The sequence below is a fragment of the Cynocephalus volans genome, chromosome 8, assembly GCF_027409185.1.
Source record: "Cynocephalus volans isolate mCynVol1 chromosome 8, mCynVol1.pri, whole genome shotgun sequence".
Taxonomy (NCBI): Eukaryota; Metazoa; Chordata; class Mammalia; order Dermoptera; family Cynocephalidae; genus Cynocephalus; species Cynocephalus volans.
The window spans coordinates 9,806,146-9,824,665 of NC_084467.1; the positions used below are offsets into that span (position 1 = coordinate 9,806,146).

Consider the following 18,520-nt stretch of genomic DNA (forward strand, 5'->3'; position numbering starts at 1 on the left):
TGAGCAGACCAATCAGAAATACGCAGTGGGATTGGCCCTATAAACTTACATGCTAGGAACATTCACTACGGCACGTAGCATATGTTTTTAGAGACAGGGCTGTGATTTCAGTTTTGCTGTTCCACCAAGGGAAGAAATACAGGAGGTGGGTTAAGATAGGAATTTATGATTCTTAAGGATCATGAGATTTTGGCATGTATTACTAAGGGAATTTGTGGAATCTTTTACTTGAATATTTTGAAGAATTGGATAAATTAGCTCCCTATCAGGGAATTTTAAAGCACAGTCCCAAACTGAAAAGACAGGGACAGCTTTGCTAGTAAACCTTGCACGTACCTCCAAAAAGGAGGGTTTTATGCATTTTGAACTTACCAGTTGTTGATTTATTGGGGAGTTTGTCAGGGCAATCTAAGATGAAAAGGGAAACTAAAAAACCTGCCTGCTTCCAAAAATTGAGTGTGTATACTGTTCTAAGATACTCTTGACTCTTTTTGTAATATCAAATAAAATACATCTTTTGTAGGCGGACTTTGTATAAGTTGAGATCAGTTAACGATAATGTTGATTTCTGACAACTAAAGCATTTCAGTATATCACAGAAAGAAAAGTAATAGGGTTTATCTCCCTATCCCAGTATTATATAGCATTTCTTAGATACGGAGTTTCAGAGATACTTGTTTTTGTGATTTGCTCTGTCTTTCGGGTATTTTTAAGCCTTATGTTAAAGGAACACAAGAATTTTCAAGCCAATATAAGTGAATATTTATAATTGGGATTATGTTGGGAAAGCTAGGACACCTGGTTGTCATATCATAAAGTGGGATCTTTTGTTTTTATGTTTCTCTTGAAACTTGTTGACTGCTGTGAACAGGCTCCTTGTATATGTCCCATCACAATAGGAGCAAGCCACCATGAGGGTGCTGGCTCCAGAGGCAGGCTGGCTTATCTGGGTTTGAATCCCAGCTGTACCACCTGATAGCTGTGTGATCTAGGGCAAGTTACTTAGCTTTCCATGTGTTAGTTTCCTCATCTATAAAATGGTAATAATTAACATACCTAACCTATAAGGTTGTCAGGATTAAATGTAAAGCCTTTGATAGAGGGCCTAGCATGTGCTAAGAGTTCACAAATATTAACAAAAATATTATTTTTATTATTTCTATTATAAATATTTATCATTATATGACCAGAGCTCAGCTTGGTGCCTTGAATATTGTTGCTATATTTATTGTCTGAATGAATGAATGAATGAATGAACCAATGAATGAGTAATTCATTCTACCCTTTTGTATTTTTAAAAATTGTTAGAGTTATACAGTTATTTCAGTTTTCTTTATTTGGAACCTGGTGTTTTGAGATTTCCTTCTGACTTATTGTTTTCTTTTTCCCCCTGAACACAGTAAATGTTGAAAACACATTTACTTTATAAATGAATAAATACTATACTATTTAGCATTATGGTTTTCTTTTATTTATTTTTATTTATTTGTTTATTTATTTATTTTTGGTGGCTGGCCAGTAAAGGGATCTGAACTGTTGACTTTAGTGTTAACAGTTAACATTATATTTGAGCTGGATTCTTGGGCGGTGGGCTAAAAGCAAACACTAGAGGAGAGTCAGTTGAGTTCGGGACAGTACAGAATCCAGCTAAGTAATCTGAAATTTTCACTTTATCCTATAAAAGGGGTAAGTTCTGTAGGAGGAAATTTTGCATGCCAAGAGCAGAAATATATATCACATGAAACTGTCTTAGTAGTCAGCTTCATAAATGGAAACCTAGGGTATATATGAATGAACACCTATATATTTTAGTTGCTGTTGTAAAGGTACACACTCTGTGAGGAAATTAGGAATTATAGGGATATTGATATTGCCCCTGAGACTTTTTAAGGCCTGAATGGGAACAAGGAATAATACTTTGAGCTCAGTTGCTGTTGTCTTTCCATTTTTGGAAGGCTTGATATCGTTTCTGGGTGATAAGTAATTGTGAAGCCTATTTGTTTTTGTTAGACCAAGGATTTTCTCTCTTCTGATTAATTCATGGCAGTGACTCTTGTTATTTGTAGGTATTGATGTCAAGAAAGGCCGAGGTCGATATATTGACACCTGTATGGTCATCTTTGCCCCCCGTTACCTGTTAGACAATAAATCATCTCACAAACTTGCATTTGCACAGAGGGAGTTTGCCAGGGGACAGGTAAGCAGTTTGCTTTTGAGGAATGACTAACTTTATTTAATAGCACGGTGAATTTTAATGTCATGGCTTATCTCCCATCAAGACTGAATTGTGTGATGTGTGTAAGTAGCTTTGGCACGGAAATAGTTCTTGGTAGAGGGCTGGGCTTAGAGTAGGTACTCAGTAAACATTTGCTGTCTTGAATTAACTTGTTGACTAAAGCCAGTGATTTTGTGTATTTAGGGAACAGCCAATCCTGAAGGTTACATTTCCACACTCCCTGGTTCCAGTGTGGTGTTCCACTGGCCTCGGAATGACTATGATCAGCTATTATGTGTCAGGTTGATGGATGTTCCCAATTGTATTTGGTCTGGAGGCTTTGAAGTCAACAAGAATAATTCCTTCCATATCAACATGAGGTAAGTTTGAGACTCTAAATAGACAAAAAGTAGCCTTGTCTGAGGTGTAGTAATGTAAATAGGAAGCCCATATATAGCTCTTTGTAAAATGGACACAACTATTTCTGGCTCAGCTGGAGGTCTTAGAACTTGGAAAGTCCAGGGAAGTATGAGTGCGCATTTTGATGGAACAAGTTAAATGGGATGTTGACAGTTTTGACCATTGTGTAATTTGTGTGGTCTAAAGTTGCAAGTCCAAGGGGTGGCACTGAGCTCATGTAATGGTTGCCTGCACCTCTGAAAATTCTGTTGGCATTTAGATGGTAATATTGATTATAAATGATTTTGTCTGTTTTACACATTTGTACAAACCCTTCTCTCATTTGATAGTGTTCCAGTAAATCATCTGGACTTCTATACCCAACTGAGTGACTCTCAGGTCTTTGTTCAGAAAAATCAACCAAATTCAGCCTCAATTATCCCAGGATGACTTAATCTTTCTTCCTGCTTTCATCAAATGTTTTTTTAAAAATTTATTTTTAAACATTTTTAATTATGATAAAACACATACAATTTACCATCTTAACCATTTTTTAGCATACAGTTCACTCATGTAAGTACATTCACATTGTTGTGCAAATAATATCCAGAACTCTTTTCATCTTACAAAACTGAAACTCTGTACCCATTAAATAACAGCTTCCCATGCCCCTATTTCTCCCCCTTTGCAACCACCATTCCACTTTCTGTCTCTAAATTTGACTACTCTAGGTACCTCACATAAGTTGAATCAGTATTTTTCTTTTTGTGACTGGCTTACCTCACTTAGCATAATGTCTTCAAGGTTCGTACATGTTGTAATGTGTCAGAATTTCCTTTCTTTTTAAGGCTGAATAATACTTCATTTTATACACACACAAACAACCACTTTTGTTTATCCATTCATCTGTTGATGGACACTTGGGTTGCTTCCACCTTCTGGCTATTGTGAATAGTGCTGCTGTGAACATGTGTGTACAAATATATCTATTCAAGACTGCTTTTAATTCTTTTGGGTATTGACTTAGAACTGGACTTGTTGGATCATACGGTCATTTTATTTTTAATTTTGTGAGGAACTGCTATACTGTTTTCTATAGTAGTTGCACCATTTTACTTTCCTACCAACAGTGCACAAGGGTTCCAGTTTCTCTACAACCTCACCAACACTTGTGATTTTCTGTGTTTTTGATAGTGCCATCCTGATGGGTGTAAGGTGGTGTTTCATTATGGTTTTGATTCACATTTTCCTAGTGATTAGTGATACTGAGCATTTTTTCATGTGCTTGTTGGCTATTTGTATATCTTCATCAGATAAATATCTATCCAAGTTCTTTGCCTATTTTTGAATTAGGTTGTTTGTTTTTTTTGTTGTCGTGTTATAGGAATTCTTTATTCTGGATATTAACCCTTATCAGATGTATGGTTTGCAAATATTCTCTCCCATTCCATAGGTTGCTTTTTCACTCTGTTAATTATGTTCTGTGATGCATAGACGTTTTTACTTTTTTTTTTTTTTTTTTTTTTCCGTGACCGGCACTCAGTGCACCGGTCATTCCTATATAGGATCCGAACCCGCGGCGGGAGCGTCGCCGCGCTCCTAGCGCAGCACTCTACGGAGTGCGCCATGGGCTCGGCCCTAGACGTTTTTACTTTTGATATCGTCTAGTTTCCTACTTTTACTTTTGTTGCGTGTGCTTTTGGTGTCATGTTCAAGAAATCATTGCCAAATCCAGTGTCCTGAAGCTTTTCCTCTCTGTTTTTTTCTAAGAGTTTTATAGTTTTAGCTCTTTTAGCTCATCTCTCATCCATTTTGAGTTAATGTTTTGATATAATATGATAAGGTGAGGGTCTAACTGCATTCTTTGGCATGTGGATATTCAGCTTTCCAGCATGATCATTTGAAAAGACTCCTTTCCCCATGGATTGGTCTTGGTACTGTTGTTGAAAATTATTTGACCTTATATGTGAGGGTTTATATTTCTGGGCTGTCTATGCTATTCCATTGGTCTGTCTGTCTTTATGCCAGTGCCAAGCTGTTTTGATTATTGTAGCTTTGCAGTAAATTTTGAAATAAGGAAGTGTGCGACCTCTGACTTTTTTATTTTTAAGGTTTTTTTTTCTGTTCAGAGTCACTTGAGATCTATAGGAATTTTTGAATCAATTTTTCTATTTCTGCAATGAATGCCATTGGATGTTTAGGAATTGCTTAAAATCTATAGATTGTATTGGGTAATATTGAATCTTAACAATATTATGTTAACCTATGAACATGGAATGTCTTTCCATTTATTTGCTTTCTTTAATTTTTTTCATTAAATGCTTTTGGAGCTAAAGAATCTGAAATCAGTGCTATGTGAACACATTTAGAAGCAAAATTTAACCTTTTATACTTGTCAGTCTCTATTGAGAACACCATTGTAAGGGAACAGAAATATAGATAATTTAACAATAGATTATACAAAATAGTATTTAGATTTGACTTTTAAATGCATTATCTGATTCAATGGTAGGTCCTTCTTAATTATACTTTACCCTTGCCCTTATTAAGGTGAATTGCATCTTGGTACAGGGGTTTTCAAGCTGTTTCTAGGGCTGTTGAGTTCTAAGGAGATAACTATTATGGAGCCAAGTGAACAGGGCTCCAGTGCTTGCATCCCTATTTCAACCAGAACTTTTGTCTGTTAGTATAGTGTGTTCCCTACAAGATTTTAATGGGGGGGGGGAGAGAAGGTGGGGGATTCTACAGCTAAAATCACCACTGTTTTATATACTGCCTGAGTGGAGGCAGCCCAGATCTGTTGTGTGAGAATGGGAAGCCAATTTGTAATTAAACAAAAATGTTACTCATGATTACTTGAAAAAATAAAAAGATGGTGGGGGGAGGAAGATGATTTGTGTACTTTTTGTCAATAATTTTAAAATAGTTTTAGTGAACAGTCCTAAACTACTGAGAACAGACCTATGCCAGCTATTTCTTTTTCTTTCCCTAACTTTTCATTAGGAAACAATTTAAACTACAGAAAAGTTACAAGACTGGTACACTGAACATCCCTATATCTTTACCTAGATTTATCACTTTTCAACTTGTTGCTTCATCTCCCCCCCACCCCCCATTTTCTGAACCATTTAAAAGTAAATTGAAGTTATCATGATACTTAGCTGTACCTGCTTCCTCTACCCAGGTAAAAGAGTGGTGGTTTTAGCTACAGAATTCCCTGCTTTCTAACTACCCCCCCACCCTACAAATAAAATCAAGTTTTATATCATACTGAAGAAATTAAACATGGATATGATGTTTTCTAATAACTAGTTTTTATAGACTGAATGAATAACTAAAATGTCCTTCATAGCAACCCCTCTCTTTGATCTAGGATCCAATCAAGGATCATTCATTTTATTTGGCTGAGATATTCTCTTGTCTCCTTTAATTTAGAGCAGTCCTGCTTTTCCTTGTCTATTGACATTGACATTTTTGAAGACTCCAAGCCAGTTTTTTAAAAAAATTTTATTTTAATCGACACATTGTAATTGTACATGCCAGTTTCTTGTAGAATTTCATTTTTTCTGTATTTGGACAATAGTTTCCTATGTATAGCTTTGGGTCACACATTTTTAGGAACAATACTACCTTCTTGATATTGCGTGTTACCCATTGTATCACATCAGGAGGGCTGTAATGTCTATGGGTCTCATTTTTGATAGTGTTGATGAGTTTGATTATCACTTGGGTAAGGTGTTGTCCACCAGGTCTCTCTATTGCAAAGTTGTCTTTTCTTCTTTGTAAATAAGAGTAATCCATTGGGGGGCAATTTAAGACTGTGTGAATATTCTATTTCCCAAAACCTTTCACTCAGTGGTTTGATGGTTCTTACCTGAATCAGTTACTACATTGATGGTTGCAAAATGGTGATTTTCTAATTCTGTCATTTCTTCTACATTTGTTAACTGACATTCTTCTGTAAAGATGAGGTTTCCATTCCCTCCTATATATTTTTATGTATACAGAGATATATATATATATCTATATAAATGTGTATATATACATACACACATATAGACACTACAGTACATACATACAGTATATACATTACATGCATACTCTATAGCTCTTTACAGAAGAATAATAGTTAAATGTTGAAGAAATGACAGAATTAGAAAATCACCATTTTGTGATTATATTATCAGTTGCTACTTTTTTAGTATGATCCAAGAACACACAGTGGGCTGTAGGTTCAGTGGTATTGACTGAGGCCTAACCCGTGTGCAAGATGTATGAGAAGAAAGTGAACTGCAGCTTGTCTCCTCCATTTACACAGCCTCTTTTGTTTCCTTATTCTGCAGAGATACCCTAGGAAAATGCTTCTTCCTACGAGTGGAAATTACTCTTCGAGGAGCTACATATAGGATCTCGTTTAGTGACACAGATCAGTTACCCCCTCCTTTCCGAATTGACAACTTTTCTAAGGTATTGAGTAGAGTCGAGAGCCGGTTCGGCTGTCTTGTGTATGGGAGGGTGGAGTATGTGCTGCCCTTGAGATAACGGTGCAATATATTTTAAACATAGGCTTAAAAGAAGCTATGCAGTGTACAGATAGGATCTCTATGGCTGGACAGACCTAGAAATCCTTACCATTAGGAAATGACTTCTGCTTGTTATTTTCATAAAAGGGCAGCCTTGTCCAGCCAGAAGTAACCTTTTAGCCCCCAAAACTTACTTTAACTAGAGTATTTGATTGACATGATGCCCTCTGTAGATATCCCATACAAACAGAGAAAGGAATCAGATTGTCCAGTGACAGTGGGAATGGGCAATACTACTATTGCTTAGTTACAGTGAGCATTTTTGTAAATCTTTCAAGTAAAACCAAAATGGAAATCATTAAATTCTATTTTAAATTGTGCCTTTGGATAATAGTACATCTTACAATATGTGACTTTCTGTAGCCGAATTCCAAAATTTTGTGCCTTTCTGTATTCAGAGTGTATCACAGGGGGTCAGGGTAGAAGTGATGCCATTGGAAAGATGGAATTGCTCCTCCTATATATTTGGCTTGGCAAAGCTTCTTAACGCCCTTTATCCAATGGTTTGTAGCTGGTCTCCTTTAATTAGTGGGCTTTATTGGAATTTGTAAGATGATTAGAAAAGCATTTGAAGAGGTGAGATGACGAGCCTTACTGGTGATTGTTCTCTGTATAGGATTCATTTGGGAAGGATCTGGAACTTAAACATGGGAAGTACTGAATTGCTTTTCAATAACACCACTCTGAATGAAAGTGCTCTTTGTCCTCTTTGCCTTTACTCTAGGTCCCAGTTGTCTTTACTCAGCATGGTGTAGCTGAACCCAGGCTTCGAACTGAAGTGAAGCCCATGACTTCACTGGATTATGCATGGGATGAACCCACCCTGCCACCTTTTCTCACTCTGACTGTTAAAGGGGCAGGTTCCTCTGAGATCAATTGCAACATGAATGATTTCCAGGATAACCGACAGCTTTATTATGAAAATTTCATTTACATTGCTGCTACATATACCTTCTCTGGGTAATTTTGGATTAAATTACTGCTCTCTTAAAGTAGAAGGTTCTAATTATTAACTAATTTTAAATTTTAAGCAGTTTCTCAGGAGACTGAAATATGAAGGAAGATGCCTTTTTTCTTAACCAAATCCTAGGCTCAGGATCTTGCTTGAGGTCTTTTAGTCTAAACTCTTTTGGCTAGATTAAAATTTATCCAAAGGCCAGACTCTCCTCTTTTTAAAGATATCCCCCATTAATTCATTCTAGTATTTAATAATTCCTTCTATATGATGTTATTCTTATAATATCTTCAATTTCTCTTGCTTTAAGTATTTTTTGTGTATTTCTTAAACTTTATTTGTACTGTGTGTTAGTCTGTTTGCCTCTTTCCTCATTTGAAACTAATCTTCATTGTAATTATTCAAGTCATTATTCTGATTACCTCCCCCATTAAGAATACTGATTAAAGCACTTGAGGGTCTATCTTAGTATTCACCTAAAGCCAGGTATAGTAGCTTAACTTCATAGTGATTCCAGTTGCCTTAGAATTACAATCTTCACTGTTGTTTGTCTAATTGTATTTAGAAAACTCAGGTGAAGAACGTAGAACTTATTCTAATTCTGCTGTTGATTGACACATAGAGATTCAAAACACTGGGCTTTCAAAAAGTGGTCATTCCAACCAACATGTAAATCCAACTTATTGTTTTGTGCTGAAGTAATAGGGCCAATTTTAAAATTTATCTGTGAAGAAATGGAAAATAGCTGAATCTTTAGCATTACAGATATAAATCACCTGATGAAGAGGATATTTAAAATTATATTCCTTTCCAAAGTGTTCTAACTTGGCATATGAGTGAGATTTTTATATGTGCCTGGGGCCCACAAAATAATTTCTGGATCTTTGCATTATCTTTCTCATATGCCTAGAGTCCAGATTTCAATGGTAAGGAATTGGATTTGCAGAGAACAGCCGTTTTTTCTTGTCTGTTGCAGTTCTCTTTGGTAATGATGGTGCAGGAATGTTTGTCTTATAGTGAAGCCAATAATGTTTGTTTGTTGTTTATTTGTTTTTAAAGATTAGGGCACTTACCATTGTGACATGCTTAAGGTTTAGTGCCTGAAAAACCAGTTCTAAATCTCATTGCCAGTCATGTTTTTCTCCTATGTTCTATAAATTCCAGTAGTTACTAAGCTCTTTAACTGAAGAATCCTAATGGAGGATTATGAGCTTAAGGGGTTGAACTGATATGGAGCACATAAGAAGATAAGCTCCTGGGAATCTTGGTGTGCAGAGTCTAACAGTAGAATTAGAATAATCTTGGTGTGCTAAGAGGTAGAATCATCTTTTGGAGTATATTAGATACTGTTTCTTTGCATTCTTGAAGGGAACTAATGATGGGAAGAAGAACTAGTTTTTTAAAATTTTGTTTTGGTTTTTATTGAAGTGAAATTCATATAACCATTTAAAAATGAACAATTCAGTGGCTTTTAGTACATTCATGATGTTGTGCAACGACCTCTGCCTTGTTCCAAAACATTTTTATCACCCCCAAAAGAAACCCCAAACCCATTAAGCAGTTACTCCCCATACTCCCTCCTCCTAGGTCCTGGCAACCACCAATCTGCCTTGTCTTTATGGATTTACCTATTCTGGCTAGTTCATATGAATGGGATCATATAAGTGACCTTTTGTGTCTGGCTCTTTCACTTAGCATAATGTTTTTGAGGTTCATCCACACTGTAGCTTGTACCAGTATCGTTCTTTTTATGAAAACTATTCAGTACTTTTTATGACTGAGTAATATTCCACTGTATGTATATACTACATTTTGTTTAACCATTTATCCATTGATGGGCACTTGGGTTGTTTCCACCTTTTGACTATTGTGAACAGTGCTGCTGTGAACATGCGCAGTCGTGTGTTTATTTGAGTACCTGTTTTCAGTTCTTTTTTGTTTATACCTAGGATTGGAATTGCAGGGTTCTATGGTAATTCCATGTTTAATTTTTTGAGGAACTGTCTCATTCTTGGTCCCTTGGGATGTCAGTTTTTGGTTTTTGCTTTTTTTTTTTTTTTTGGCCTCTGAAGATACAGGGTCATAGCTGAAGTTTAAGCCACTAAAATTATTAGGAGAGGAAAAACACCTTCTGACAAATGAATGTTTAAACTGTGCAGGGAAAAAATACAGCTCTGATCTTTTTGCTACTTGAGTCAGACTTTTTCTTCTATGCTTTAAAAAATTTTCTTCTTTAATAGAGGTTTTAGGGATTTGCTTATGAATACTTGAATACATGTGGATGTATATATACACACATATATATATATTTATTTTTAAATTCTAGTTTGCAGGAGGGAACAGGAAGGCCTGTGGCTTCCAATAAGGCTATTACCTGTGCAGAGCTCGTCTTGGATGTCTCACCAAAAACACAAAGAGTCATTTTAAAGAAGAAGGTAAGAGACCTTAGGAATTGGAATTTAGAATAAAAGATTTTTAGTGCTGGAAAGGACTCAGGATTTTCTCATCCAGAGTCTGTTTTACAGATGAGGAAATGAAGACCTAGGTTGAATGACTTGCACAAGGCACAGAACTCAGGCATCTTGAAAGCTCCAGTTCAGTATTTCCACTGTACTGTGTTTTCACTGTACCATTTTGCCTGCTGTAGGAATTCCAAGCCCTTCTCACTTTCCATACCCTATCTGAATAACTTAATCCTTGAATTTGTGATTTGTGTTTTTTATTATTTTATTTTTCTGTTGTAACCCTTTCCTAATCTTTTTCTTAAACCGAATTTAAAGAAATATCAAATTGACAAAATTTTTCCTTTTTTATGCTGACTGCAGAGTTGGAAGTCACCATAAAAAGAGATAAAATGGTCAGTTTGAGTTCTTTTTAAGTCAGTTTAAGGAATGTTTATGTTCGTGGCTCTAGATTTGGAAAGGGAAGCAATAAAATTTGGCCAGAAGTATTAAGAATGTCAGAAAGACTGGTCATAAATGGTTGAAACTGAAAGATGGCAGCAGTTTGAGAACACAGGGATCTAGAAGCCATTTTAAAGGGCAGGAGATCAGGCCGGCCCGTGGCTCACTCGGTAGAGTGTGGTGCTGATAACACCAAGGCCACGGGTTCGGATCCTATATAGGGATGGCCGGTTTGCTCACTGGCTGAGCGTGGTGCTGACAACACCAAGCCAAGGGTTGAGATCCCCTCACCGGTCATCTTTTTAAATAAATAAATAAATGAATGAATGAATGAATGAATGAATGGCAGGAGATCAGCAGGTATAATAATTTCAAACACATTGACAAGAAAGATGTGTTCTTAAAGGTTTTGTGTAATTTAAATCACAGAATTAAAAAAGAACCCTGTCAGAAGATGTCTGTTTACTACCTACGGTGGTATCACACGTGGCAGTAATGGAGCTTGTTTATGATTCATTAGGCTTTGAGGTTGTGCAGCTCTTAGCAGATTTTTAATTGGCAGGGATGAGGAGGTGATTTAAATTATCTCGAAGTTTGCACATCAAATGAAACTTAATACACATGTTCTTTAATTTTGTATTTTTAGTGGCTTTATTGAAATATAATTCATATGCCATATAAATTACCCTTTAAAGTGTACAGGTCACTGACTTTCAGTGTATTCACAGATATGTGCAACCATCACACAATTTTAGAGCCAGAACAGATTCTTTTTTTATTAAGTAGCAATAGCTGTAGCATTTTAAATAACATTTTGTAATTTATAGAATATTTTCTCATTATTTCACTTGATGATGATGAAAACTGGTAAATAGGAGAGTAGATAATAAATGAGTTGCATCAATGTCTAAAATTAGGTAAAAGTGTATGAATTGACATTAAGAAATGGACCTCTTTCATTGGAAGCCAAGAGTAGGAAGTTTGGCATCTTAGATTTTTGTTTGGTTGGGTTTTGTTTTTTTACTTTTTGTTTTGGAACAATTTCACATTTTCAGGAAAGTTGATAGGAATTTTACAGAAGTGGAGCTATGATGTTGATTTGTCCTGTTACTGATGATGTTAACTTGGAGCAATGGAGTTACTTTTTCCCTTTGTAATTAGTAAAATATTTTGTGGAGAGGTACTCTGAGACTATGTAAATATCCTATTCCTCATCAGATTTTCTATTTATATGTATTCATGTGTAAGTCAGTCAGTATGGGCTCCTGTTTCACTCAGTGGGTTATCTGTTACTGTCATTTTTACTGTGATGCACAGTTTTTTTCATTTTGGCCAGTGGGAGCTCCTTTAACTCTCTTGTCTTTTTGACACGTGCTCTTCATTACTTGAGAACTTTTCTTTCTTTCTGACACAGCAAGTTCTCCTGGGTCCATCTTACATTTTCCCTGCACCATGCCTGGAATTCTTTACTTCTCCAGGAGCCCCGATCCCTTTTATCAGGGAATGGGATTTGGAAACTTAGGATATGTGCACTAGATACACTTGTTGCCATGGTGGTGTCACTGCTCCCAGGTTCTCTCAGAGGACAAAGCTAGGGGCTTTATCTATGTATATATGAGCACATATATGCATATGTGTATTTCATACATGTACTTACATATTATATGGCATCTTCAAAAAGCTCATGGAAGGAATTGTAATGTCTTTTATTTATTTTATTTTTGGCAGGTGGCTGGTATGGGGACCTGAACCCTTGACCTTGGTGTTTTGTTTTGTTTTTTTTAATGTCTTTTTCGTGACCGGTACTCAGGCAGTGAGTGCACCGGCCATTCCTATATGGGATCCGAACCTGCGGTGGGAGCGTCGCCGCGCTCCCAGCGCTGCACTCTCCCGAGTGCGCCACGGGCTCGGCCCAACCTTGGTGTTATAACACCATGCTCTGATCAGTTGAACTAACCAGCCTCATAATATCTTTTAATTCCATTTTTCCACGAACTTTTTGAACTACTCTCATATATCTAAAACCAGCAGTTCACACTAATATTTCCAGTTCCAGTCCAGTGTCACAAAGTTTATTCTAATTTTCTTCCTTGCCATATTTGTAACTCCCTTGTCCAGCATTGAGAATGTATTTATTGGTTTGATCAGTTCCCCTTAATGTAACTTAACCTCTGTCACCACAGTTGCACCACCTCCTGTGTGGACACCCTCGTTAGCTGCCTTGGGCTCTGATCTCCATGCGCTGGGCAGGCCCTTTACACCCCCCAGCCCTTTACAGGAATGCCCTCCTCATCTCTCTGTCACTGATGCCCCTTTTCCGCTCCCCTCCCCAACTCATTGGCATGATGTCATCTTCACCCACCTTGGGCTTCCATACCCCACTCTGGGCTGCCCCATCACCCATGTGGATACTTTCCTTGTCCCACGTGGGCTTTAGTAATCCCAAACTGGGCCACTGTAATCCCCCACCCCATAACAGCTCCCATGGACTTCTGCCTTCCTCAGTTCCATCTAGTGGTTTTAGGGCCAAATTATTAGGGCAGGGAGGAAGGGAACTGGAAGGAGAGTGGTGTATATCAGGTTTTTAAGTGGAACATATTGATGGTTTCCACCTTAGGATGAGCCTGTACACATGGGCAGGCAGTAGAGGAATCCCTGTGTGAAAACTTGACCTCACCTGGGCATCTGTGCTATAATTCCCAATCTGTGGCATCTACAGGATAATTGAGATGCTTTTCAGTGTTGGTTCTGGTGCTATGGATGGGTGTATTCTCTTACTGTAACAGAGAAGCAAGCATGTGGGGACTGGAGATGGAGAAGTGCAGCTCAGTTTCATCTCTTTTTGCAGACTAGGAGGCAGTGGCATACAGTAGAAAGAGCATGCTGTCTTTCCAGGTTTGAGTTCTGGCTTTGCCACTTAAAGATACCTGGTATCTCGTATTTCCCGTTCCTCTCTGAGCTTCATTTTCCTACTGACCTCCCAGATTTTTTAGAAGGATCAGCTAAGATAATGTACATACAGTGCTATGTATGTACATTAAAAAAGATATTAATGATAATAACATAGCAAACATTTATTGAGGCCATACCCTGTGCCAGGCATGTGCTAAATACCTTACGTTTATTATACTTATCACAAGAATCATAAGCAGTAGCTTAACTTCCTTCTTTGACAGAGCAAGAAGCAGAGGCTCTAACAGATTAAGGAACTTGGTCAAGGTCACTCAGCTCGTAAATGGAGTGGCTGGGTCTCAAATCCTCGCATTTCGACTCCAGCGTCCATACTACTTTGTTAGTTTTTACTTTGTAGAATGTAATGCAGAAGCTGTCTTTCCAGTAGCATGTGAATGAGTTCAAATAAACCCAGCGTCTGTTACCCCAATAAATAAATCCAGAGTGTGCATTGCTCCGGAGGAGCTCCTGCCTGGTGAGAGTGTATATGGTTCTGACAGGTCTAGCTGGAGTATAGGTGTTACTGAAATGAAACCATGGATTGTGTTAGAGTGGCAGTATAGCAGAGCAGTTAAGTGTGCTGGCTCTGGAATCAGACTGTGGTGACTCAAATCTTGGCCCTGCCACCTCTAGTTATGTGACCAAGAGGAAGTTACTTCGTCTCACTGAGCCTTAACTTCCTCATCTACAAATAAGGATAGTAATAGTATATATAGTTTTGAGGATTAAATGAGCTATTACATGTAAATCCCATGGACTAGTGCTATTATTTCTAGTATATGGAGATTATATAGACTTTTGAGATTGACCTGGAAGCCCAGCTGCTGCTCACAGACTACTCCAAAGGAGAAAATATATTTGGAATTTACAGCAATCAACTTCGTATAACCTTTGAATATGACCAACTTAACATTTGAATATAATAAACTTGTAAAAATTGGAAACCATCAATATAGTATACTTCCTTTATAAACATTGGAAAGGAGGAGGAAGACCTCTGGTAAATTCTGGTTGTCTGTGAGTTATGAGGATTACCAATGATCAGATATTGAGAATATCATACATGCTTTATATAATTGGATCCTTCTTTAAGGTAGGGGCACCCAAGGGTCACCATCTGGAATAGCAGTGATCATGGCAATATAGCTGATGTAGGAGATTGCACAGCCATTTGTTTCCAATTTTTAAAAAAGGAAAAAAAAATTAGGTATATGAGAAGGATAAATTTTTTAAATTTTACATTATTTGCGATATTTGGTTGTTTGGTTCAAGAGTCTAGCATATGTCATCCTAAATGCAACTAGGGATTGACAATAATGAGCGTTTGAATTAAACATTTATGTAATGTGAAAAAATGTGTAAGTACTATTCTGACTTGAGAACTTTCTCCGCACTTAGAGGGAGCTCTTAAAGTAAGGAACTAGCTATGGCCGCACATGATGGCTGTCTGTCTGTCTTTGCGTGTATCTGCTCACCAGGAACCGGGAAAGCGTTCTCAGCTATGGAGGATGACAGGCACTGGAGTGCTAGCCCATGAGGGCTCTTCAGTTCCTCACAACCCCAATAAGCCCTCAGCCGCCCGCTCCAGCGAGGGGTCTGCTATCTTAGATATTGCTGGTCTTGCTGCAGTAACTGACAACAGGTAATTTTCTAGGTAACTTTTCATTCAAGCTCAATGCTTTTAAATTCAGACTCAGAGGAAATCTGAGGAAATAAGAGTACTGTAAGTGAAGTAAGAATTTGTACTTTTAAATTGAGACTCAGAGGAAATCTGAGGAAATAAAAGTTCTGTAAGTGAAGTAAGAATTTGTATTTTTAATACTTGCATTTTTCATTAATGACAGGTACCAATCGTGTTCCCAAATATGAGTATTGGGCCTTTCTTCTTCTTCTTCTCTTTTTTTTATTACAGCTTTTATGACAATACCCATGCAGATGTTAAGAAATTTAAAATAATAAAAAGGATATTAAAACAATAAAAAGAATAGGTTATGAAAAGTGAATATTTTGGGGGTGAGGGAGGCTAGCTGGTACGGGGATCTGAACCCTTGACTTTGGTGTTACAAGGCTGTGCTCTAACCAACTGAGCTAATCAGCCAGCCCAAAAGTGAATATTTCTTTTACCCAAACTTTGAGCCTATCCTTACTCCCTAGAAGTGAACAGTTTCTTTTATTTTAATCTTTCTGATAATTTTGTTAAATCTTTTGAAAGCAGAAATTAAATTATTAGAGTCATCAATGTGTTGTTATGAATAGCTCCCTAGATTCAAATCAGCTCTTTAAGTTTGAGTAAGTCATTTTATTTGCTTTTGCCTTGGTATTTCCATAAAATCAGTGTATTTGTTTTCAGTCGATATTTTATTTACTTCCAAAAAGGCTTTGGATGACTTACGAGTTAAAGCCTGAAAGTATTCAGAAATAAAACAGAAGGGCCGAGCCTGTGGCGCACTCGGGAGAGTGCGGCGCTGGGAGCGCAGCGACACTCCCGCCGCGGTTCGGATCCTACATATGAATGGCCGGTGCACTCACTGGCTGAGTGCCAGTCACGAAAAAGACAAAAAAAAAGAAATAAAACAGAAAACTATTGAAAGGTTTTAAATATTTTCAGCAAATATCCCATCCCGTAGTGCACAATAACTTGTCATTGTGAGAATGTGAGAACCTATATTATTGTGTTGAATTATGAAACTTTTAAAGTCTTATCACTTTGTGTCCCCTCTCCATTGCTTTCGATTTTATTTTATTCCTCTTTCCTCATTGAAAAATACCTAACTGTAGTAGGATTCAAGCGAACTGCCCATTAGGTTGTTAGGGTAGAGGATACTAGAAGGAATAAGAGCAAGCCAGGATCCTCACATTCTCCTCAGGCCTGACATGGGTGACTCCAAGGACTCACTGCACTTTCCTTTTTCCAGATATGAGCCGCTGATGCTAAGAAAGCCTGATCGCAGGCGGAGCACAACTCAGACGTGGAGTTTCCGAGAAGGAAAACTGACCTGTGGCTTGCATGGGTTGGTTGTCCAGGTCAGTAGCTTTTGACATCCCTAGTCACAGCAAGCAGTGATCAAGCCTTCTTTGAAACAAAGTCTCAACTAGGTTGTATGTGATAAATCATTAAATGGGAGAAATTAATTACAGAGTAATACATATTCTATTTTCATTTTGGTGAAAAGAAAGTCAAGAAACTTTTGTCGTGCATCTGTGTGTATTTACATGGGCAATATTCTTGAGGGTGGTATACAACAAATGTGTTAAGAATGGCTGCCTCTGGGTGATAAGTTTCTTTTTTCTTGGCTTATCTGGAATTTTCCCTTTGATGTTACTTACCTATGTAATTTTAAAAAGAAAGAAAGAAAAGTCTCAACTAAAGTCCAACACTAAGGTAGATGGGTTAGTTTTAGACTAATGAAGTTAATGTAATAGCTGCAACAGCCTTCTGTAAAGTGTTCTGTGAGAAGATAAGCCGTTATCTCGGACTCTACTACTCTTAATGCTGTTTATTTCTGCATTCTTAGTTGTACCCAAATATGCATTTAACTATTGTAGCAAATGTCAGAATGAAGATTGCTGGACAGTATCCTCTGTCCTCAAATCAGCCAGTCTACCCCCATGATAAACTCCCAGGTACTTTATAAGCAAATATGTGTTTGGAAAATTACCAAGAGTTTGGATATTTTGCTTTTTCTGGCTTTAGGCTGGGAACAAGACCATGGAGATTAGTAAGTAGGAAGGTGTCTAGGAGGTTTGGGCATGTAGAAGAACAACACGTGTGGCCGTGTGCAGTTCTGCCCCAGCCCGAGGTTTTACCTAAAAGGTAAAATACTAGAATATCAGGCCCATGATGTCTGTTTGTCCCTGGTGTTTGTTGTCCCAGGCTGTCCTTTTCTCTAGGGAGATTGTGCTCCAGGGCAGTGTGCAAAACTGTAAGGAGCCTCTGACTGCTATTTGGTGAGATTTATTTTCTTTATCTCTATTGCCCTGAGCTTTTTTCATCAAAGGCAAGCTGCTTACTTATATGAAGCACACATCTGGAATGGATTTGTGATTTTCAATTAGCAATACAATTCAGACTTCTGGAGGCAAAAGAGGGCTTGTTATAATTGGTGGATTCTGTGTCTGACCCTGCCTTTACTTCTAGTTTGTTTCTAAAGCCCATTTAATTTTGATTCTCTTGGAGCATTTTTCTCCCCCAAAAGCCCTTTCTGGTGTTCGTTGTTTCTTGAATCTATTTCATCATTTCTCTGCTTGTGAATGACCCTATTATAACAGTATTCAGCAGAGCAGAATGTGTTTTGATTAGGGAAATAAGCTTGTTTCAATCTTCTTATGATGAATAATAACTGAAGGCATTAAAACATTTCCTGATGCTGCCCTTATTAGGTTGTGTATGTACTTAATTTCTAAACTTACAGCATTCATAAAAAGCTTTCTCTGTGTTGAAACCTGTCCTACAAACCCAGCTTAAAGTTTTACTTACCTAGTGTTTAAAAATTACTAAGGGGGACTTAGACTC

General features: G+C 37.4%; 1 protein-coding gene across 7 annotated transcripts in view; it reads left to right on the plus strand.

The window, feature by feature from the left end:
• The window catches only part of VPS13D (vacuolar protein sorting 13 homolog D), a 256,779-nt gene that overhangs the window by 116,180 nt on the left and 122,079 nt on the right, over window positions 1–18,520 (plus strand). For all 7 annotated transcript variants that reach the window (XR_010024193.1, XR_010024194.1, XM_063104869.1 and 4 more), the window contains 7 exons: window positions 2,067–2,197; window positions 2,420–2,595; window positions 6,958–7,081; window positions 7,922–8,157; window positions 10,479–10,587; window positions 15,486–15,649; window positions 16,923–17,031. Coding sequence is in view for 5 of the 7 variants with exons in the window: in XM_063104869.1 (XP_062960939.1) it covers window positions 2,067–2,197; window positions 2,420–2,595; window positions 6,958–7,081; window positions 7,922–8,157; window positions 10,479–10,587; window positions 15,486–15,649; window positions 16,923–17,031 (1,049 nt within the window). In the remaining 2 variants the exon portion in view is untranslated. The remainder of the gene's footprint in view (window positions 1–2,066; window positions 2,198–2,419; window positions 2,596–6,957; window positions 7,082–7,921; window positions 8,158–10,478; window positions 10,588–15,485; window positions 15,650–16,922; window positions 17,032–18,520) is intronic.